At 38.7% G+C, this 23,981-nt stretch overlaps 1 protein-coding gene across 2 annotated transcripts in view; it reads left to right on the top strand.

Moving 5' to 3' along the window:
* L3MBTL4 (L3MBTL histone methyl-lysine binding protein 4) overlaps positions 1-23,981 on the top strand; it is a 485,331-nt gene that overhangs the window by 264,450 nt on the left and 196,900 nt on the right. For both annotated transcript variants that reach the window (XM_078060581.1, XM_078060580.1), the window contains exon 13: positions 10,648-10,762. In XM_078060581.1, the coding sequence (XP_077916707.1) occupies positions 10,648-10,762 (115 nt within the window). The remainder of the gene's footprint in view (positions 1-10,647; positions 10,763-23,981) is intronic.

Raw genomic sequence — 23,981 nt, 5'->3', positions numbered from 1 at the left:
CTGGGCAATGTTGAGCACTTTTTCATGTGTCTGTCGGCCATTTGGATGTCTTCTTTAGAAAAATGTCTGTTCATGTCTTCTGCCCATTTCTTGATTGGATCATTTGTTCTATGGGTGTTGAGTTTAAGAAGTTCTTATAGATTTGGGATACTAGCCCTTTATCTGATATGCCATTTGCAAATATCTTCTCCCATTCTGTCGGTTGTCTTTTGGTTTTGTTGACTGTTTCTTTTGCTGTGCAAAAGCTTTTTATCTTGATGAGGTCCCAATAGTTCATTTTTGCCCTTGCTTCCCTTGCCTTTGGCGATGTTTCTAGGAAGAAGTTGCTGCGGCTGAGGTCGAAGAGGTTGCTGCCTGTGTTCTCCTTTAGGATTTGGATGGACTCCTGTCTCACATTGAGGTCTTTCAACCATTTTGAGTCTATTTTTGTGTGTGGTGTAAGGAAATGGTCCAGTTTCATTCTTCTGCATGTGGCTGTCCAATTTTCCCAACACCATTTGTTGAAGAGACTGTCTTTTTTCCATTGGACATTCTTTCCTGCTTTGTTGAAGATTAGTTGACCATAGAGTTGAGGGTCCATTTCTGGGCTCTCTATTCTTTTATTTATTTATTTATTTATTTTTATTTTATTTTTTTAATTATATTATGTTAATCACCATACATTACATCATTAGTTTTTGATGTAGTGTTCCATGATTCATTATTTGCGTATAACACCCAGTGCTCCATGCAGAATGTTGGGCTCTCTGTTCTGTTGCATTGAGCTGTGTGTCTGTTTTTGTGCCAGTACCATACTGTCTTGATGATGACAGCTTTGTAATAGAGCTTGAAGTCTGGAATTGCGATGCCGCCAGCTTTGCTTTTCTTTTTCAACATTCCTCTGGCTATTCAGGGTCTTTTCTGGTTCCATACAAATTTAGGATTATTTGTTCCATTTCTTTGAAAAAAGTGGATGGTATTTTGATTTTATATCCTGCCACTTTACTGAATTCCTGTATGAGTTCTAGCAGTTTTGGGGTGGAGTCTTTTGGGTTTTCCACATAAAGTATCATATCATCTGCAAAGAGTGAGGGTTTGACTTCTTCTTTGCCGATTTGGATGCCTTTTATTTCTTTCTGTTGTCTGATTGCTGTGGCTAGGACTTCTAGTACTGTGTTGAATAGCAGTGGTGATAGTGGACATCCGTACCATGTTCCTGACCTTAGGGGGGAAGCTCTCAGTTTTTACCCATTGAGAATGATATTCGCTGTGGGTTTTTCGTAGATGGCTTTTATGATATTGAGGTATGTACCCCCTAGCCCTACACTCTGAAGAGTTTAGATCAAGAAAGAATGCTGTACTTTGTCAAATGCTTTTTCTGCATCTATTGAGAGGATCATATGGTTCTTGTTCTTTCTTTTGTTAATGTATTGTATCACATTGATTTGCGCATGTTGAACCAACCTTGCAGCCCAGGGATAAATCCCAATTGGTTGTGGTGAATAATCCTTTTAATGTACTGTTGGACTCCTATTGGTTAGTATTCTGGTGAGAATTTTTGCATCCATCTTCATCAGGGAAATTGGTCTGCAATTCTCCGTTTTGATGGGGTCTTTGTCTGGTTTGGGGATCGAGGCAATGCTGGCCTCATAAAACGAGTTTGGAAGTTTTCCTTCCATTTCTGTTTTATGGAACAGTTTCAGAAGAATAGCTATTACTTCTTTAAATGTTTGGTAGAATTCCCCTGGGAAGCCATCTGGCCCTGGGCTCTTGTTTGTTGGGAGAGTTTTGATTACTGCTTCAATTTCCTTAGTGGTTATAGGTCTGTTCAGGTTTTCTGTTTCTTCCTGATTCAGTTTTGGTAGTTGATACATCTCTAGGAATGCATCCATTTCTTCCAGGTTATCTAATTTGCTGGCATAGAGTTGCTCATAATATGTTCTTATAATTGTTTGTATGTCTTTGGAGTCGATTGTGATCTCTCCTCTTTCATTCATGATTTTATTTATTTGGGTCCTTTCTCTTTTCTTTTTGATAAGTCTGGCCAGGGGTTTATCAATCTTGTTAATTCTTTCAAAGAACCAGCTTCTAGTTTTGTTGATCTGTTCTACTGTTCTTTTGGTTTCTATTTCATTGATTTCTGCTCTGATCTTTATGATTTCTCTTCTCCTGCTGGGTTTAGGCTTTATTTGCTGTTCTTTCTCCAGCTCCTTTAGGTGTAAGTTTAGGTTGTATATTTGAGACCTTTCTTGTTTCTTGAGAAAGGCTTGTATTGCTCTATACTTTCCTCTTAGGACTGCCTTTGCTGCATCCCAAAGATTTTGAACAGTTATGTTTTCATTTTCATTTGTTTCCATGAATTTTTTTAATTGTTCTTTAATTTCCTGGTTGGCCCATTCATTCTTTAGTAGGATGTTCTTTAGCCTCCACGTGTTTGAGTTCTTTCTGACTTTCCTCTTGTGATTGAGTTCTAGCTTCAAAGCATTGTGGTCTGAAAATAGGCAGGGAATGATCCCAATCTTTTGGTACCGGTTGAGACCTGATTTGTGACCTAGGATGTGATCTATTCTGGAGAATGTTCCATGTGCACTAGAGAAGAATGTGTATTCTGTTGCTTTGGGATGGAATGTTCTGAATATATCTGTGAAGTCCATTTGGTCCAGTGTGTCATTTAAAGCCTTTATTTCCTTGTTGATCTTTTGCTTAGACGATCTGTCCATTTCAGTGAGGGGGGGTGTTAAAGTCCCCTACTATTATTGTATTGTTGTCAATGTGTTTCTTTGATTTTGTTATTAATTGGCTTATATAATTGGCTGCCTTCATGTTAGGGGCATAGACATTTACAATTGTTACATCTTCTTTTTGGGTAGATCCTTTAAGTATGATATAGTGTCCTTCCTCATCTCTTATTATAGTCTTTGGTTTAAAATCTAATTTGATATAAGGATAGCCACCCCAGCTTTCTTTTGATGTCCATTAGCATGGTAAATGGTTTTCCACCCCCTCACTTTCAATCTGGGGGTGTCTTTGGGTCTAAAATGTGTCTCTTGCAGACAGCATATCGATGGGTCTTGTTTTCTAATCCAATCTGATAGCCTGTGTCTTTTGATTGGGGCACTTAGCCCATGTACATTCAGGGTAACTATTGAAAGATAGGAATTTAGTGCCATTGTATTGCCTGTAAGGTGGCTGTTACTGTATATTGTCTGTGTTCCTTTCTGGTCTATGTTGCTTTTAGGCTCTCTCTTTGCTTAGAGGACCCCTTTCAATATTTCTTGTAGGGCTGGTTTCGTGTTTGCAAATTCCTTTAGTTTTGTTTGTCCTGGAAGCTTTTTATCTCTCCTTCTATTTTCAATGACAGCCTAGCTGGATATAGTATTCTTGGCTGCATATTTTTCTCGTTTAGTGCTTAATATATCATGCCAGTCCTTTCTGGCCTGGCAGGTCTCTGTGGATAGGTCTGTTGCCAATCTAATGTTTCTACCATTGTAGGTTACAGACCTCTTGTCCTGAGCTGCTTTCAGGATATTCTCTTTGTCTCTGAGACTTGTAAGTTTTAATATTAGATGTCGGGGTGTTGACGTACTTTTATTGATTTTGAGAGGGGTTCTCTGTGTCTCCTGGATTTTGATGCCTGTTTCCTTCCCCAAATTAGGGAAGTTCTGTGCTATAATTTGCTCCAATATACCTTTTACCCCTCTCTCTCTTTCTTCTTCAGGGATCCCAATTATTCTAATGTTGTTTCGTCTTATGGTATCACTTATCTCTCAAATTCTGCCCTCGTGATCCAGTAGTTTCTTTATTCTCCATCATTTTGTCTTCTATCTCACTGATTCTTTCTTCTGCCTCATTTATCCTAGCAGTTAGAGCCTCCATTTTTGATTGTACCTCATTAATAGCCTTTTTGATTTCGACTTGGCTAGTTTTTGTTCTTTTATTGCTCCAGAAAGGGTTTCTCTAGCATCTTCCATGCTTTTTTCAAGCCCAGCTAGTATCTGTATAATCGTCATTCTGCACTCTAGTTCTGACATCTTACTAATGTCCATATTGATTAGGTCCCTGGCAGTCGGTACTGCCTCTTGTTCTTTTTTTTTTGAGGTGAGTTTTTCCATCTTGTCACTTTGTTCAGAGGAGAATAGATGAATGAGAGAACAAAATGTTAACAAGGTAACAATGACCCCAGAAAAATATACACTAAACAAATCAGAAGAGACCTGAAACTGGGGGAAAATAAAGGGAAAGAAAGAAAAAAGGAAAAAAAAAAAAAAGAAAAAGAAAAAAAAAAGAATATGATCAAATATGATCAGGCTGGTGAATAGATCAGTGCCACACAATAGATTTTGGGTGTCTTTTGGTCTGTTAGAAGAAACTGCCTCCCAAAATTTTAAAGAAAGAAAAACTTATATATGTACAAAAAGAAGGGTAAATACGATGAAGGGATGGAATATGACTGTAAAGATGAAAATTATAAAAGATTTTATAAAAGGAATTGTTAAGAAGTTGGTTGAAAAAAGAAAGAAAAGAAATAAAAAAATAGGGGGAGAGAATGTGATCAGGTAGGAGACTAAAACAAAGCCATACGCTAGAGATTTAGGATATATTTTGTTAGAAGAAACTGTATCTCAAAATTTTAAAGAGAGGACAACTTCTATATATACCAAAAATAAAGTTAACTACAATGAAGGTTTAGAATATGACTCTAAAAATTAAAAATAAAAAAAGATTTTTAAAAAAGAGATCGATAAGATGTTGAAAAAGGGAAAAAGAAAAATTCAAAAAAAAAGAAAAAGAAAAATTAAAAAAATTAATTTTGAAAGACTAAAGAATCAGGGGGAAAAAGCCATGATTTCTACGTGCAGTATTCCCCTAGCATTGGAGTTCTGCCGTTCTCATTCATTGGTAAACTTGGTGTTGGCCGGCTGTTCTTGCTGATCTTCTGGGGGGGGTGCCTGTTGCCGTGGTTCCCAAATATCTTTGCCAGAGGCGGAATTGGCCCGCCCTTGCCGGGTCCAGGCTAAGTAATCTGCTCAGGTTTGCTCTCGGGAGCTTTTGTTCTCTGCAAGCTTTCTGTACAGCTTTGGAGGACGAGAGTGAAAATGGCGGCCTCCCAATCTCTGCCTCACAGGAGCCGAGAACTCGGGGCCCCACTCTTCAGTGGGCCCCCAGAGAAAAGCATTCAATCACTCCCATCTCCCTGGTCTCCAGCTGCACTCTGTGCTCACCCGGTCTGTGACCGAGCATTTCTATCTCTGGCACACGGCCCCGTGTGGAGTCTCCAAACCCAGCAGATCCCTGTGGTGCGCTCCAGTGCCGCTCCTCCCGGGGGAGGAAGGGGAGTCTCCCCCGATCTGCCGTTTGTTGGGTCCTTGCTGGAAGAGCAGTGTCCTGACTGTGCCGCAGATCACGGTTTATGGCAACCCCGAGCTGAGAGCCCACTCCTCAGCTCCATCTCTGCAGCTGCTCTTCCCCGCTCCAATACCCAGGAGCTCTGCCGCACTCAGGCACCCCTGGTCTTTCTGTTACCCCGAGGGTCCTGAGAGCACACTGTCCCAGCGAGGGTTCCACCCCCCGCTTAGTCACTGGAGCGATGTCCCTCAGCAGAGCTGACTTCTAAAAGTTCCGATTTTGTGCTCAGCTGCTCTATCACTTGCCAGAAGTAGCCGACGGAGCCCCCTCCCCTGCCATCTATCTTCCCAAATATCACCTCGGATTCACTTCTCCGTATGTCCTACCTTCCAGAAAGTGGTCGCTTTTCTGTTCAGAGAGTTGTTGCTATTCTTTTCTTTGATCTCTGGTTGAGTTCGTAGATGTTCAGAATGGTTTGATCCCTATCTAGCTGAATTCCTGGGACCAGACGAAATTTAGGTCCCTATTCCTCCACCATCTTGCTCCTCCTCCATTAAGGCATTTTTAAAAAAGCAAATGTGAGAAGTTACTGCACACAGTAACCTGCAAATAAAAATGTACCTAATCACTACAGCTGCCCCCAGATCCACAACTAAATATTTAGTTGTCTGGTACTGACAGTATTATGCAGTTTGGCTGTGTCCAGAGGGCTGAAACATCACACTATGTAAATATAGTAAAAGATCAGAATAGCCCCATTTGATAGCAGCTGCATGTAGAAATATTTTAAATAAGTTACCTTTATTGAGCTATAATTTACAAATGATAAAAGGTTACAAATTTTGTGTTTGGATTTTGATGACTTTTGAGAAACGTACGTCCTGTATAACCACCACCCCAATCAAGATTTGACACCTATTCAATACCACAAAAGGTTCCTTTGTCCTCTCTTGGGGGCAGTTCTTCTCCCCACCCTCTCCCAGACAAACATGGATCTGATTTCTGTGCCTGTTCTCAAACTTCATATAAATGGAACAATATAGTATGCATTCTTTTGTGTCTGCCTTCTTTCTTTGTATGATGTCTGTTTGATTGATGCCATGTTTGTGCATGTATAAACAATCTATCCCTTTTTGTTGGTGACTACTGTTCATCTTATGCCCATACTACGGTTGCTTGTGAATAGAATTCATCTGTTGTTGGGCATTTAGGTTATTTAGGTTATTTTCAGCTTTTGGCATTTTGAATGAAATTGCAAGGAACATTTGTTTACACAGCTTTGTATTTTCATCTTTTGAGTGGAATTGCCAGGAGTCACAATTTAGGAACATCTTAAATCTATAATAAAGTAGCAAAACATTTTCTAAAGTGATTTTACAATTTTCCAGCCCCACTGACATTGTATGAATATTCTGGGAGCTCCACAGCCTCACCAGTAATTGATGTTGTCAGTCATTTAATTTAAGTTGTACAAGTGGGTGTGTAGTATATCTCATTTTGGTCTCTTTGATGAATAGTGAAGTTGAGAATTTTTTTATTTATTTATTGACCATTCATGAACCTTTTTCCCCATAGAACATATTAAATCTTTTGCCCATTATTTATTGGGTTGTCAAGTCTTTTGTCAGATAAATGTATTACAAATGTCCTTGGCTTGGTTTTCCTTTTAATTAATGATGATTTTGAAGAACAGAAGTTTTTTATTATGATGATAATTGAATTTATCAATTTATTCTTTTATGGGTATTGCTGCTTGTGTGTTAAGAAATCCTTGAGTATCCCAGTATCATGGAGATTTTATCTTCAGTTTTATTCTTGAGTTTGATTGTTTTACCTTTTTGTTTAGGTCTATGGTCCATTTCAAATTATTTTGTATGTGGGAGGTGAGGTAGAAATCAGCTGGTTTGGATTTTTTCACATGTGGATATCCACTTGATCCAGTATCATTTGCTGAAAATACTTCTCTTTCCCCATTGAGTGGCCTTGTCATATCTGTTGAAAAGCAATTGGCTATATATGTGTGGGTCAACTGATATAATCTTTTCTGTTCCAATAATGTATTTGCCTATCCTTAAGCCAAACAACACTGTCTTCCTAACTGTGGCTTTATAGTAATTGTAGAAAACAGAGTGGGTCTTCTAAATTTGTTCATTTTTTTTCAAAATTGCGGTCATTCCATCTGATAATACTCACCTTTCATTTGAAATACTTTCTATAGTATTTCTTGCAGTGTACATCTATAGGTGAATATTTTCTCAGTTTTTGTATATCTGAAAATTAATTTTACTCCTTTTTGAAGGATATTTTTTGTAAGATATAAAATCTCAGGTGGACAGTTTTTTTCCCTCAGTGCTTTAAAGATGTAATTTCCTTGTCTTCTTGCCTTTTCTGTTTCTGATGAGTAGTTGGCTACATTCCTGTCATGTTCACTGTATGTAATATGTTGTACTTCTTTGCTTTCAAAATTTTTCTTTTGTCTTTCATTTTTAGTGGTTGTATTTATTTAGATTTATTTATTTATTTAAGAGAGAGACAGAGAGAGAGGAGGGGTGGGGGGGGAGGGAGAGAGAGAATCCACAAGCAGACTCCTTGTTGAGCGTGGAACCTGATGTGGAGCTTGATTCCAGGATCCTGAGATTATGACCTGAGCCAAAACAAGAGTTGGCCATTTAACCAACTGAGTCACTCAGGCACCTCAATTTCCTTTGTATTTATTATGCTTGGTTTTGCTGTTTTTCTTAAGCTTGTAAGTTGTTTTTTTTTTTTTTTTACCAAAATAGAGAGATTTTGTTGATGTTATTTCTTCAACTTCTGTCTGCTTTGACCGTTACTCCCGCTCCATTGTCTCTCCTCTCCTTCTGGACTCTAAATACATGTCTGTTAGACCAATTGATCCTATCTTACAAGTACCTGAGGCTCTGTTTATTTTCAAAATTTTTTATTGTATGTGCTTTAGATTAATTTCTGTGAACCTGTTTTCATGTTCACTTACCCATTTTTCTGCCATATCTAATCTGTTATTAAGCCAATTCAGAAACTTTGTATTTCAGATATTTTGCTTTTCAGTTCTAGAATTTCCATTTGTTTACATCTTACAGTTTCCATTTCCCTGCTGAGATTTCCTATCTGTTCCCTCATCAAGACCATTTTTCCTTTAAGTCCTTAAACATATTTTAATAGCTACTTAAAAAGGTCTTGTCTACTAATTACAACATCTGGGCCATCACAGGGTCTCTTTTTAAAAAACTGAGTAAGGTTCACATTCACCTGCTTATTATTTCATGTCAAATGCATTTTTATTTTATGTTGGACATTATGAATGATGCATTGTTCAGATTTGGGAGTACCTGTCTTCCTTTAAAAAGGGTAGAGTTTGTTCTGTCAGGCAGTTAATACTGATGGCTGTTCTTACGCTTGTTGAGGTTTGATTTTAGTCTTTTTTAGGGCCAGAATACTCTAGGACATGGTTCTTATTCCAGAAGTATGGCCTTTTTGGTGTCTCAGTCAAATTCTCAAGGTATTTTTAAGATCTCTGCACTCTGGTCTCTCACTTTCCCAGTGAGTGTGACCTCTGCTATCTTCATTTTACTTGCAGCATCTGTATCAGATGCTCTCTGCTTCACGTCACTGTGTCTCACCTTGTGTATGTACAGTCCAGCCCTTGACTAAGGTCTTGCAAAAACAAAAAACAGATTTCTGGGGTCCCTTTCCCTGCAGCTCTGTTCTCTCTAGTGTTCGTCCTCCAATTTTCAGCTGCGTCACCAGCACTGAACTGCAATGTGTGTCTCCTCAGCACAGCAAGACTGCTTTGTTTATGTTTCTCCTCCCTGTACTGCTCTCAGGAAATTGTCCACAGGTTGACAGGGCTCATCTAGGTGTACATAGGGATTCCATATCTGTAGTGCCTGTTGGCCAGTGTCTAAAAACAGTCACTTCCTATGTTTTGTCCAGCTTTATAGCTACTTTGGGGAAGGCCACTCTGTCTCGGCCAGAAGTCTACATCCAGTAGAAATATGCTTTAATATGCTTTTGAAAGTTATTCCTAAGATTATTGGTTCTCAAACTTCTGCTTATATTCGATGCATCTGGAGGACTGGTTTACACACAGATTGTTAGGCCCTGTCTTTTAGAGTATCTGATTCAGTGGGTTGAGTTGGGGCCCAAGAATCTGCATTTCAAATGTGTGTCCAGGTGATGCTGATGCTGATGGTATGGGAACCAAACTTGGAGAACCACTTGTTTAGAAAGATGGATCTTGAGAAGACATGTTGGACTCTATTTGGGATTTACTACACACAATTTTACCTTTTTTTTTCTTTTGGTCCTATGTCCTGCATAACAGACTTATGTTTCAGTTGGTTTATTATAATGCATGCAATCTTGCTCTTTTTATTCAAATTAAGAGTTTCAAAAAATTGTGGGTTTTATTTTTGCATTGTAAAAGGTATTCTCCATTTGATTGATAGGAACAGAAAATATATAAGAGAGTAAGGTCATGAAACATTATCATTCTTATTTTTTTTGCTTGTACAAATAATTTGATTCTTTCATCCTGATATGAAACTTATAGAACATAGAGTTTGATAAGTTTCAGCAAAAAGTATGTGATTTTTGTTTCAGAAATTGAGTTTTATTTTAATTATTCTTGGACCTGTATGTATATATGTGAGTTATGTGTATGTGTGTTTTGTAGGTAAGATGCAAAACAGTGGATTGCTGGATTGCTGGACCTGAGCCATATCTCTTCCTCGGGTTTCCTGAAAGCTTACACCATCCTTTACAGCTCTCAAGATAGCTATTAATCTGTCTACCTCAACATATTTTGTCCACTCCTTTGCCTCCATTGTTCCAGTGGCTCCATCTCTCCTTGTTTGTCGGGATTTTGAAATTTATTGCTTTCTTTCACTCTCTCTAAAATCCGTGCATTTTCCAATAGTATAAGGCTTGTACTGAGGTCAAACTGGTGACTCTTGTTGGTGATACTGACATGATTTTTGCAATGGCAACCAGGAGAGGAAGTGTCCTCCCACCAGCATTACTGTATTTATTACTTAGTTGGGAAAATTGAATGATATTATCCCTTCAAATTCTAATCAATCTCTGACAGATTTTTTTTTTTATTTACCAACTTTCATTCCTCGGAAAAATTGGTACAACAGCTTTTAGTGGTTAGATTAGAAGGCTCTTTGATGGCACATTTTAAATATTGTTTCAGTTGTAATGTATGATTATAATTTCAGTCTCAATTTCAGAGGTCTGTTTTCTAGTATTTTGATATAGGCATAGTGAAATACTAATTACTAAATACTAATTACTCAACAGGTTCATTTCGATGGCTGGGACCACAAATATGACTACTGGATGGATGCAGACAGCCCTGACATTCACCCAATTGGATGGTGTGATATAACAGGGCATCCACTGGAAATCCCATATCGTGAGTATTTTGCTCTTTGTTGCTGATTTTTAAATACTCAGCCTGAATTCCTACCTGAATGCAGTTTTTTTTCATGTCATTGTAAGTATTTTAAAGCTAAGTATCAGATAGGTGAATTGATTAATCAGTGCTACAGCTACACTGAAATCTAATTATTCAGTTAAACTTCAAAGGGCATGCTTTATGTAAAAGAAAGGTTATAATAATCATTAAAGAATTATTTTGATAGTGTTGTCTAGAAAAGTCTTTATTTTCTACATTTCAGTTTGGGAAACTTAACCTGCTCTAAATCCATCTAATTTGCACCATTGATTTTCGCTGAAGTGCATTTTGTTTTTTTTAAACATTCCATCTTAATTTTGTTTTATAGATTTCAAAAAGTTTTAGAAGACACAAATATTTTAAATTTTAGCAGTTAAAAAAACTTTAGTTGAAAAAAAGTCTTCTGTTGGTATCTTCATTTTTTTCTTCCTTTCTAGCTACTTAAAGTTAAGGAGGAAATTAACCACTCTAAATTTTAATGAGCCTTAAACTAAAATATCTTATTCTTTTGTCTGAAGGATTTCTTCGATCAGATTAGGTTGACATGACTAATAGCTGGTTCCAGACACATGTGCAGGCACTGCATTCTTTTGTGTGTTTTGTTCCCTCACTGCCTCTGTGGCTTTCCTGTTGGCTTCTTGGCATGAAGCTGGCACATTATGCTGTTAATGAGGTTGTCTTCCATTGAGCCAGCCCGATGATGCTTGAAGCTCAGCTCTAAAAGGACGAACTGCATCTTTGAAGTAATTCCTTGACTTCTTATAGAAGTGAGAAGAGGTCCTGACTTAATAACTCAACAGACGTTTCTACCTTGTGTTAGGTGCTTCAAAAACGACAAAAATCAATAAGGTACAGGTCCTTATGTAACACAGAATGCATTAGCAAGCATGGTGTCTGTATATACAGAATGTAAAACCAGAAACCATGGTCAACCCTGTGTTGGAGGGATGGTGTTAGTCTTTGTGCTTTTTTTCCTGATTCCACTTTTTACTCTGCCTAATTTCACAGCCCAATTTGTCAGAGAGATGTTTCTCATTTTATGTTAACCACCCCTCTTCCCCCCTTGACATGCACACATCCATCCTCATCACAGTAACATTCTCAAGTAGGAATGATCACAGTGGAGGTGGGGACAGTCAGCATTTCAGGGACAGGGACAGCTCTCTTCATTCCGTCTCACCCATTGTCTGCTCTTTTGTGAAGCTGCCTATCCGGCTTCTTGAACTGAATGTCTCAGAAACATTCCAAAGTCTGTGGATCAAGCTGAACTTCATCCCAAGCCAAAAAACTTGTCTTTCTACTGTGATTCCTACTTGCTTTCAAAGTTCCTACTTCTTAAGCAGAGTCATTCTGGACTTTGCTCCCTTCTTACCCCTTCCTCACCTCACACGTGTAATCAGTGACCAGGTCTTACTGATTCTCTTACTTAATTTCTCCAAAATCTATCTCTGACCCCTGCCTGCTCCCTCCCAGTGCCATTGCATTTGATCTCTCATCATAGTTATGGAGTCTGCTAGTTAGTTAGTTGCACAGATCCTCCTGAGAAGCCTAAGATAGATCTCAAAATTCAACCTCTAGAGGAAATATAGCCTGCTTGTTAAAAGTGTGGAATCTGAAGTCAGAATGCTTGCATTTGAATCTCAGTGTTTTTTTTTAAATTTTTTATTGTTATGTTAATCCCCATACATTACATCATTAGTTTTACATGTAGTGTTCCATGATTCATTGTTTGTGCATAACACCCAGTGCTCCATGCAGAATGTGCCCTCTTTAATACCCATCACCAGGCTAACCCATCCTCCTATGCCCCTCCCCTCTAGAACCCTCAGTTTGTTTTTCAGAGTCCATCATCTCTCATGGTTCGTCTACCCCTCTGATTTCCCCCCCTTCATTCTTCACTATCTACCTCCTGCTATCTTCTTCTTCTTTTTTTTTTTCTTAACATATATTGCATTATTTGTTTCAGAGGTACAGATCTGAGATTCAACAGTCTTGCACAATTCACAGCACTTACCAGAGCACATACCCTCCCCAGTGTCCATCACCCAGTCACCCCATCCCTCCCAACTCACCCCCCACTCCAGCAACCCTCAGTTTGTTTCCTGAGATTAAGAATTCCTCATATCAGTGAGGTCATATGATACATGTCTTTCTCTGTTTGACTTATTTCGCTCAGCATAACACCCTCCAGTTCCATCCACGTCGTCGCAAATGGCAAGATCTCATTCCTTTTGATGGCTGCATAATATTCCATTGTATATATATACCACTTCTTCTTTATCCATTCATCTGTCGATGGACATCTTGGCTCTTTCCACAGTTTGGCTATTGTGGACATTGCTGCTATAAACATTGGGATGCACGTACCCTTTCTGATCCCTACTTTTGTATCTTTGGGGTAAATACCCAGTAGTGCAGTTGCTGGATCGTATGATAGCTCTATTTTCAACTTTTTGAGGAAACTCCATACTGTTTTCCAGAGTGGCTGCACCAGCTTGCATTCCCACCAACAGTGTAGGAGGGTTCCCCTTTCTCCGCATCCCCGCCAACATCTGTCGTTTCCTGACTTGTTAATTTTAGCCATTCTGACTGGTGTGAGGTGGTATCTGATTGAGGTTTTGATTTGGATTTCCCTGATGCCAAGCGATGTTGAGCACTTTTTCATCTGTCTGTTGGCCATTTGGATGTCTTCTTTGGACAAATGTCTGTTCATGTCTTCTGCCCATTTCTTGATTGGATTCTTTGTTCTTTGGGTGTTGAGTTTGATAAGTTCTTTATAGATTTTGGATACTAGCCCTTTATCTGATATGTCATTTGCAAATATCTTCTCCCATTCTGTCGGTTGTCTTTTGGTTTTGTTGACTGTTTCTTTTGCTGCGCAAAAGCTTTTTATCTTGATGAAGTCCCAATAGTTCATTTTTGCCCTTGCTTCCCTTGCCTTTGGCGATGTTTCTAGGAAGAAGTTGCTGTGGCTGAGGTCGAAGAGGTTGCTGCCTGTGTTCTCCTTTAGGATTTTGATGGACTCCTGTCTCACATTGAGGTCTTTCAACCATTTGGAGTCTATTTTTGTGTGTGGTGTAAGGAAATGGTCCAGTTTCATTCTTCTGCATGTGGCTATCCAGTTTTCCTAACACCATTTGTTGAAGAGACTGTCTTTTTTCCATTGGACATTCTTTCCTGCTTTGTTGAAGATTAGTTGACCATAGAGTTGAGGGTCCATTTCTGGGCTCTCTATTCTGTTCCACTGATCTATGTGTCTGTTTTTGTGCCAGTACCATACTGTCTTGATGATGACAGCTTTGTAATAGAGCTGGAAGTCCGGAATTGTGATGCCACCAGCTTTGCTTTTCTTTTTCAACATTCCTCTGGCTATTCGGGGTCTTTTCTGGTTCCATACAAATTTTAGGATTATTTGTTCCATTTCTTTGAAAAAAGTGGATGGTATTTTGATGGGGATTGCATTGAATGTGTAGATTGCTCTAGGTAGCATTGACATCTTCATAATATTTGCTCTTCCAATCCATGAGCATGGAACGTTTTTCCATTTCTTTGTGTCTTCCTCAGTTTCTTTCATGAGTATTTTGTAGCTTTCTGAGTACAGATCCTTTGCCTCTTTGGTTAGATTTATTCCTAGGTATCTTATGGTTTTGGGTGCAATTGTAAATGGGATCGACTCCTTCATTTCTCTTTCTTCTGTCTTGTTGTTGGTGTATAGGAATGCCACTGATTTCTGTGCATTGATTTTATATCCTGCGCCTTTACTGAATTCCTGTATGAGTTCTAGCAGTTTTGGGGTGGAGTCTTTTGGGTTTTCCACATAAAGTATCATATCATCTGCAAAGAGTGAGGGTTTGACTTCTTCTTTGCCGATTTGGATGCCTTTTATTTCTTTTTGTTGTCTGATTGCTGTGGCTAGGACTTCTAGTACTGTGTTGAATAGCAGTGGTGATAGTGGACATCCATACCATGTTCCTGACCTTAGGGGAGAAGCTCTCAGTTTTTACCTATTGAGAATGATATTCGCTGTGGGTTTTTCATAGATGGCTTTTATGATATTGAGGTATGTACCCCCTAGCCCTACACTCTGAAGTTTTGATCAAGAAAGAATGCTGTACTTTGTCAAATGCTTTTTCTGCATCTGTTGAGAGGATCATATGGTTCTTGTTCTTTCTTTTATTAATGTATTGTATCACATTGATTGGTTTGCGGATGTTGAACCAACCTTGCAGCCCAGGGATAAATCCCAATTGGTCGTGGTGAATAATCCTTTTAATGTACTGTTGGATCCTATTGGCTAGTGTTTTGGTGAGAATTTTGCATCCGTCTTCATCAAGGATATTGGTCTGTAATTCTGCTTTTTGATGGGGTCTTTGTCTGGTTTGGGGATCAAGGTAATGGTGGCCTCATAAAACGAGTTTGGAAGTTTTCCTTCCATTTCTATTTTTTTGGAACAGTTTCAGAATAGGTATTAAGTCTTCTTTAAATGTTTGGTAGAATTCCCCTGGGAAGCCATCTGACCCTGGGCTTTTGTTTGTTGGGAGATTTTTGATGACTGCTTCAATTTCCTTAGTGGTTATAGGTCTGTTCAGGTTTTCTATTTCTTCCTGGTTCAGTTTTGGTAGTTGATACATCTCTAGGAATGCATCCATTTCTTCCAGATTATCTAATTTGCTGGCATATAGTTGCTCATAATATGTTCTTCGTTTTTGCAAATTCCTTTAGTTTTTGTTTGTCCTGGAAGCTTTTTATCTCTCCTTCTATTTTCAATGACAGCCTAGCTGGATATAGTATTCTTGGCTGCATATTTTTCTCATTTAGTGCTCTGAATATATCCTGCCAATCCTTTCTGGCCTGGCAGGTCTCTGTGGATATGTGTGTTGCCAATCTAATGTTTCTACCATTGTAGGTTACAGACCTCTTGTCCCGAGCTGCTTTCAGGATTTTCTCTTTGTCTCTGAGACTTGTAAGTTTTACTATTACATGTTGGGATGTTAACCTACTTTTATTGATTTTGAGGGGGTTTCTCTGTGCCTCCTGGATTTTGATGCCTGTTTCCTTCTCCAAATTAGGGAAGTTCTCTGCTATAATTTGCTCCAGTATACCTTCTGCCCCCTCTCTCTTTCTTCTTCTTCTGGGATCCCAATTATTCTAATGTTGTTTCATCTTATGGTATCGCTTATCTCTCGAATTCTGCACTCGTGATCTAGTAGTTGTTTATCTCTCTTTTTCTCAGCTTCTTTATTTCCATCATTTGGTCTTCTATATCACTGATTCTTTCTTCTGCCTCATTTATCCTAGCAGTTAGAGCTTCCATTTTTGTTTGCATCTCATTAATAGCCTTTTTGATTTCGACTTGGTTAGATTTTAGTTCTTTTATTTCTCCAGAAAGGGTTTCTCTAATAACTTCCATGCTTTTTTCAAGCCTAGCTAGTATCTTCAAAATCATTATTCTGAACTCTAGTTCTAACATCTTACTAATGTCTGTATTGATTAGGTCCCTGGCAGTTGGGACTGCCTCTTGTTCTTTTTGAGGTGATTTTTTCCATCTTGTCATTTTGTCCAGAGGAGAATAGATGAATGAGAGAACAAAATGCTAACAGGGTAACAGTGTCCCCAGAAAATATACACTAAACAATCAGAAAAGACCTGAAACCTGGGGAAAAGAAAGGGAAAGAGAGAAAAAAGAAAAAGAAAAAAAAGAAAGAAAAATAAAAAGATAAAAACAAACAAAAACAAAACAAAACAAAAAAAACAGAATATGATCAAATATGATCAGACTTATGCACTAGATTTTGGGCATATTTTGGTCTGTTAGAAGAAAGTGCCTCCCAAAATTTTAAAGAAAGAAAAACTTGTATATGTACAAAAATAAGGGTTAGTACAATGAAGGCATGGAATATGACTGTAAAGATGAAAATTATAAAAGCTTTTATAAAAGGAATTGATAAGATAAGAAATTGGTTGAAAAAAGAAAGAAGAGCATTTAAAAAAAAAAAGGGAGAGAATGTGATCAGGCAGGAGACTAGAACAAAGCCATACACTAGAGATTTAGGGTATATTTTGATCTGTTAGAAGAAACTATCTCAAAATTTTAGAGAGAGAACAACTTATATATACATACCAAAAATAAGGGTAACTACTACCAAGGGATAGAATATGACTCTACAAATGAAAAATAAAAAGGATTTTTTAAAAAAGGGATTGATAAGATGTTGGTTGAAAAAGGGAAAAAGAAAAATTAAAAAAAAAAGACAGTTTAAAAAAAATTAACTTTGAAAGACTAAAGAATCATGGGAAAAAAGCCATGATTTCTATGTGCTGTATTCCCCTAGCCCTGGAATTCTGCCATTCTCATTGATCGGTAAACTTGGTCTTGGCTGGCTGTTCTCGCTGATCTTCTGGAGGAGGGGCCTGTTGTCATGGTTCCCAAATGTCTTTGCTGGAGACAGAATTGCCCCGCCCTTGCTGGTCTGGGCTAAGTAATCTGCTAGGGTTTGCTCTCGGGAGATTTTGTTCCCTGCAATCTTTCCGTACAGCTTTGGAGAACATGAGTGAAAATGGCGGCCTCCCAATCTCCGCCCTGGAGGAGCCAAGAACTTGGGGCCCCACTCCTCAGTGCGACCCCAGAGAAAAGCAGTCAGTCACTCCCGTCTCCCCGGTCTCTGGCTGCACTCCATGCTCACCTGGCCTGTGACCGAGCATTTCTATCTCTGGCACCCGACCCCGTGTGGACTCTCCAAACCCAGCAGATCCCTGCGGTGCACACCGGTGCTGCTCCTCCCCGGGGAGGAAGGAGAGTCTCCCCGGATCTGCTGCTTGTTGGGTCCCTGCTGGAAGAGCAGTGGCCCGACTCTGCCGCGGATCACAGTTTATGGCATCCGCAAGCTGAGAGCCCGTGCCTCGGCTCCGTCTCTGCAGCCGGCTTCCCCGCTCCGATACCTGTGAGCTCTACCACACTCGGGCACCCCCGGTCCTTCTGTGATCCCAAGGGTCCTGAGACCACACTGTCCCGCGAGGGTTCCAACCCCCGCTTAGCCACTGGAGCGACGTCCTTCAGCAGAGCCGACTTCTAAATGTTCCAATTTTGTGCTCAGCTGCTCTATCACTTGCCAGGAGCGGCCAATAGAGGCCCCTCCCCCACCGTCTATCCTCCCCAATATCGCCTCGGATTCACTTCTCCGCACGTCCTACCTTCCAGAAAGTGGTCGCTTTTCTGTTCAGAGAGTTGTTGCTATTCTTTTCTTCAGTCTCCTGTTGAGTTTGTAGGTGTTCAGAATGGTTTGATCCCTATCCAGCTGAATTCCTGGGACCAGAGGAAATCCAGGTTTCCTACTCCTCTGCCTCTTGCTCCTCCCCCAGTAGGTTGTCTTTTCATTTTGCTGATGATTTCTTTCCCCATGTAAAAGCTTTTTAGTTAGGTATAATCTCATTTGTTTATTTTTGATTTGGTTGCCCTTTTCTGAGGGTACAAATCGAAAAAAAATATTGCTAAGACCCATGTTTAAGAGTTTACTGCCTATGTTTTTTTCGGTTTTTATGATTTCAGGTCTTACATTTAGGTCAAAATGTATAGTTTCCCCCGCCATATAATTGTTTTCTGGTGTTTGCAAAAAATGCTTCTTATGATTTCAGTCTTCTTACATTTATTGAGACTTGTTTTGTGACCTAACATGTGATCTAATTTAGAAAATATTCCATCTGCACTTAAAAAGATTGTATATTCTGCTGGTTTGGGATGGAATGTTCTGAATATATCTCTTAGGTCTATCTGGTCTAATGTGTTGTTCAAAGCCACTGTTTCCATATTGATTTATACGTCTGGATGATCTGTCCATTGATGTAAGTAGGGTGTTAAAGTTTCCTACTATTATTGTATTACTGTCAATTTCTTCCTTTATCTGTTAGCATTTGCTTTACATATATTTAGGTGATTCTATGTTGGGTGCATACATATTTATAATTGTCATATCCTTTTGTTGCTATTGAACTCTTTATTATTATGTAATGTGTTTTTTCTCTCTTGTCATAATTTTTAATGTCTATTTTCTCTGATATATGACAGGGGTATTGCTACCCCTGCTTTCTTTTCATTTCCATTTGTATGTAATATATTTTTCCATCCCTTCACTTTCAGTCTGTATGTTTTTTAGGTCTGAAGTAAGTCTCTTATAGGCAGCATATAGATGGCTCTTGTTTTGTTTTGTTTTGTCCATTCCGCCACCCTTTGTCTTTTATTTGGGCATTTAGTCAATTTACACTTAAAGTAATTATTGATAGGTATGTACTTATTGCTATTTCATTAATTGTTTTTTGGTTGTTTTCATAGTTCTTCTCTGTTCTTTCTTCTCTTGCTCTTTTCCTTTGTGGTTTGATGACTTTTTTAGTGTTATATTTGGATTTTTTTCTCTCTATTTTTTTGTGTATGTATTATAGGTTTTTGTTATGTAGTTACCATGAGGTTCGTATATAACACCCTATGTATATGACGGTCTATTTTAAGTTGATGGTCACTTAAATTTGAACACATTCTACTGATTACTTCTCCCACTTATGTTTTGTGTTTCTGACATACTTTATTTTACGTATCCCTTAACTAATTGTAGATATAGTTTATTTTACTACTTTTGTCTTTTAACCTCCATAGTAGCTTTATTAGTGTTTGATCAATTACCTTTACTGTGTTTGCATTTACCAGTATGAATTTTTCTTTCACAGTTTTCTTCTACTTATGGCCTCTTCTTTTCTGCTTGAAGAAGTCCTTTTAAACATTTCTTGTAAGGAGGTTTAGTGGTGATGAACTTCTTTAACTTTTGTTTGGGTAACCCTTTCTCTGTCCTTCAATTCTGAATGATAACCTTGGTAGGTAGAGTATTCTTGGTTGTAGGTTTTTTCCTTTCAGTTTAACTACATTCCGCCACTCTCTTCTGGCCTGCAAAGTTTCTGCTGAAAAATCAGCTGATAGTCTATGGGTGTTCTCTTGTATGCAATTAATTGATTTCTCTTGCTGCCTTTAAGATCGTCTCTTTAATTTTAATTTTTTTTTCACTTTAATTATTATGTGTCTTGGTGTGGACCTCCTTGGGTTCCTCTTGTTTGGGGCTCTTTGTGATTCTTGGATCTGGGGGTCTGTTTCCTTTCCCAGGCTAGGGAATATTTCAGCTATTACTACTTCGAGTAAGTTTTCTACTTCCTTTTCTTTCTCTTCTCCTTTTAGGACTCCCATAATGTGAATGTTAGTTTGTTGTTACAGAGGTCCCTTAAGCTGTTCTTATTTTTTAAAATTCTTTTTCTTTTTTCTGTTCAGCTTCAGTGAATCTCACTACCCTCTCTTCCCAATTGCTGATCCATTCTTCTGCATCCTCTAATCTGATGTTGATTCTCTCTAGTGTAATTTTCATTTCAGTTATTGTATTCTTCAGCTGTAATTAGTTCTTTTTCTATTTTCTGTTTCTTTTTTGAAATTCTAATTGTATTCATCCACATTTTTCAAGTGGGGTATCTTTATGGCCATGACTTTGGACTCTTTATCAGGTAGATTCCTTATCTCTGTTTCATTTAGTTCTTTTTTTGAGGTTTTGTCTTGTTCTTTCACTTGAGACATATTTCTCTGTCTCCTCATTTTGCCTGCCTATCTGTGCTTATTTCTATGTATTAGGTAAGTCACCTATGTCTCTCAGTCTTAAAGGAGTGGCCATATATAGAAGGTATCCTGTGGGGCCCAGAAACACAATCCCCCCTTCTCACCAGAATCAGGTAGTCCAGGGGTGTCCCCTATGGGTCACATGTGCCTCCTCTTGTGTCTGGACTGTGACTGTGGCAGGTACACTGGCAGACAGGGCTGGTGTCCCCCCAGCCAAGGGAGAGAGCCATTTTGGGGCATATCAGTCCAGGCTGAGACTGCTCACCAGTTGTGGCTAGGCTGGAGCTGCTTTGGGAGAACACCTCTGATTTCCTGGTTTAGGTTTTGGTTCTGCAATACCTGCTTCTGGGAGTTGCTTTCAGTGGGTGCCAGTCCCAGTTAAGGCCACCTGCTGGGTGTAATGGGGGTGGGAGCTACTTTGGGGGAGTGCCAAACCCAGTTAAGGCTGCCTGCCAATGTGGCAGGGTGGGAGCTGGTTTGGAGTGGCACCTACGGGGGGGCGGGCATGTTGGTCAGGGCAGCCCTGCAGGGGAACACCAGGGCATGATGAGTAGTGCTAGCAAGGTCAATGGACAATGTCAGAAATAGCACCTGCCAGCTGTCAATCACCGTGGTAGAAGGAGAGTAAGAAAAATGGTGCCCCCTCTGTGCTTCTGTCCCTGGAGAAAGTGCCTACAGATCTCTGCCCCTGTGGCACATGTCCTAAAATTAGTCAGTAATTCTCCATGTATGGTTCAGGTGCTTCTTAAACTGTTGCCTCTGTCCTGGGTCTCAGAGTGAGTACGCTGTGCACATGGACTTTAAGAGTAGAGTCTTGGTTTCCTACAGGTCTCTGGCTCTCCTAGAGTTAATTAAGCCTTGCTGATTTGCAAAGCTAGACCTTATGGGAGCTCATCTTCCTGGTGTAGGGTCCTCAGGGCAAGGGTGCCTGATGTAGGGCTTGAACCTCTTTCTCCTCAGAGATGATCTCCGTGTTTGTGATATCCTTCTTGCTTGTGCGTTGTTGTGCTGGGCGTGTGGGTCCTGACTGGACTACTTCTTTGCCCCTCCCAACTATCTTTATGTGGCTTTTAAAAAATATCTTTAGTTGTGTGGTGCACCTGGGTGGCTCAGTTGGTTAAGTGTCTTCCTTCGGCTCAGGTCATCATCTCAGGGTCCTGGGATTGAGCCCGGACTCAGGCTCCCTGTTCAGCGGGGAGTCTGCTTCTTCTTCTTTCTCCCTCCCCCAACTTGTGCTCTCTCTCTCTCAAATAAATAAATAAAATCTTAGAAAATATATCTTTAGTTGTCAATTTTTCTTAAGTTTGACTTCTATATTTCTTAGCAATAGTACAAAGTTCCCATTTTGTGTATTCGCACTTAGGTAATTGGAATCCCTATAATTTGCGAGAATTGGCTGCCTTCAGTTGGTCCTGATATTCTTTTACTGCTGTGCTTATTTTTCTGCTATAAATTTTTGGATAAATCTTTATTAATATGGTTTATTATATGTTGCTTGGTTGACACTATGGTTTAGAATTATTTATATCTGGACCATTAGTGTTATTAATTTTTAAATACCTACACTTTAAAACATGGTTATAATATGGATAAATATATATCATCCATGCCTCTATTGTTAAAGAAAAAATATTCTCACACACATACACACACCCCCACACACAATCCTACTCTAAAACTTACTCTGTTATTTCTTTATTTATCACTGAATTTTTTTCCCCACTAGAAACTAGAAACAAATGGTAGTTCTAGGTATCCAACAAAACAAAGTGTGAGGGTGTAGCATTGATGGTTGCAACAGCTTCATGACTATCTTTTCTGATTTCTTTCCTGTAATTGTGTAAAACCCAAATCTAAACTTATCTCCATTCTTTTTTTATTGAAGTAAAGTTGACATTATGTTTCTACATTCTTTTTTTTTTAAACTCAATTTAATGAACATATAGTGTAGTATTAGTTTTAGAGGTAGAGTTTAGTGATTCATCAGTTGCATATAACACCCAGTGCTCGTTCTCTTAGAGCTCTTCGTTGGCATCCAGTGTCTTCCAGACTCCTTTGCATGTGCACAAGGCACTTCACAATCTGTGCTTTGCTCACTGCCATACCTCCCCTTCCAAAAGCAGAATTACTTCATTTATACTGAACGGAATTACTCAGAGTGCCTTGAACATGGCCTCATAAGATTTTGAAGCCAAGACATCACTTTTCTATGCATTCCTCCATATCTTAGCTTTCTTTACAGAAAAATCAGCCCCTCAGTTGGTGTCAAATGCCTGTGTGGTGAGAAGCTGGCAGGAGCACTTTCCACAGTATGAATTACATGCAACATCTTGGCTCTTATCCTGTCTTTTATGGATTGTATTGGTACAATCAACCACATCACATTAACTTTTATTGCTGAGTGCTACATTAAGTCAAAAGGTTGATCTTATTTACTCATATAATTCAAACTAAACTTGTAATGTCCAGGATCTTTGAAAATCAGATCAAAGTAATTATATCTTGTACGTAGATCTATAAAACCACACACAGCATTTTCTCATATATGAGCAAATGAAGTCTCTTACCAACATTAATTTGCAAGTATTTTTAAGGTATTTTCAGATATTTTAACTCTCATATATTTTTTATACTCTTTTGTTTTACTTTTGTTATATAACAAAAGTGACTCAACAATTGCCTTCAGTACTTTATTATATATGATATAATAGATTTATAAATCAAACATTGCAAAGAATCCTAAAAATTTAGAGTTTGGAAAAAATCATAGAAATCTCTACCATTTTATGGAGGCAGAACCCGACTTGAATTTTATCTATTTTCTCGATTTGCTCTAGTGAAATTTTATAAAAAGTTTCACCGTAGGTTGTGTACTAGTGGTATTCTGTGCAAATAAGAGCAATTAAAAGAAAATATGAGGAAGACAGTTTTTTAATCTATTATTCGCATCTGTTTATCATTATGATGATTTTTCCCTTGACTCTTTTCCAACATATTTGTAGCTCAGTATTATAATAAATGCTTTGGAAACAAAGGAAGAAAAAATACATATAATATAAATTTTTTCTTTCTTCCATGAGCTTCCAGTTTATGTTTGAGGGAGCTGTAGTTTACAAATGTATGAAATAGAATAAAATCATATAGCTGCCTATGAATGAGTAAAAACAAAATGTACATTGCTATGTTTCTAATTGTGGTTTTAAAGACAGAGCAGAGTGACAGAGCAGTCCAGCCAGGCTTTTAGAATGGTGTTGGCCTAGGCTCAGAAGAGAACAGAGGACCTGAACCAGTGGAGGGAGCATGGTGGCCTCTTTAGAGATGGAAATGGCACAAGCACGAGTAAAATTAGAATTTGTTGGCTATCATAGAAATTTTATTAGAATTTATTAAAATTTTATGTTTTTCTAAATGAGTGATAGTCACTTTAGTTTGTTTCTGTTTTTCTCTTCTTTCTTTCTTTTTTTCTTTTTTTTTGAGAGAGAGGGGGTAGGGTAGGGGAGAAGGAGAGAGAGAATCCCAAGCAGACTCCCTGCTCAG

The sequence above is a fragment of the Halichoerus grypus genome, chromosome 13, assembly GCF_964656455.1.
Source record: "Halichoerus grypus chromosome 13, mHalGry1.hap1.1, whole genome shotgun sequence".
Lineage (NCBI taxonomy): Eukaryota > Metazoa > Chordata > Mammalia > Carnivora > Phocidae > Halichoerus > Halichoerus grypus.
Note: the sequence above shows the minus strand (reverse complement) of the source record. Positions and strands in the feature narration are given on the sequence as shown.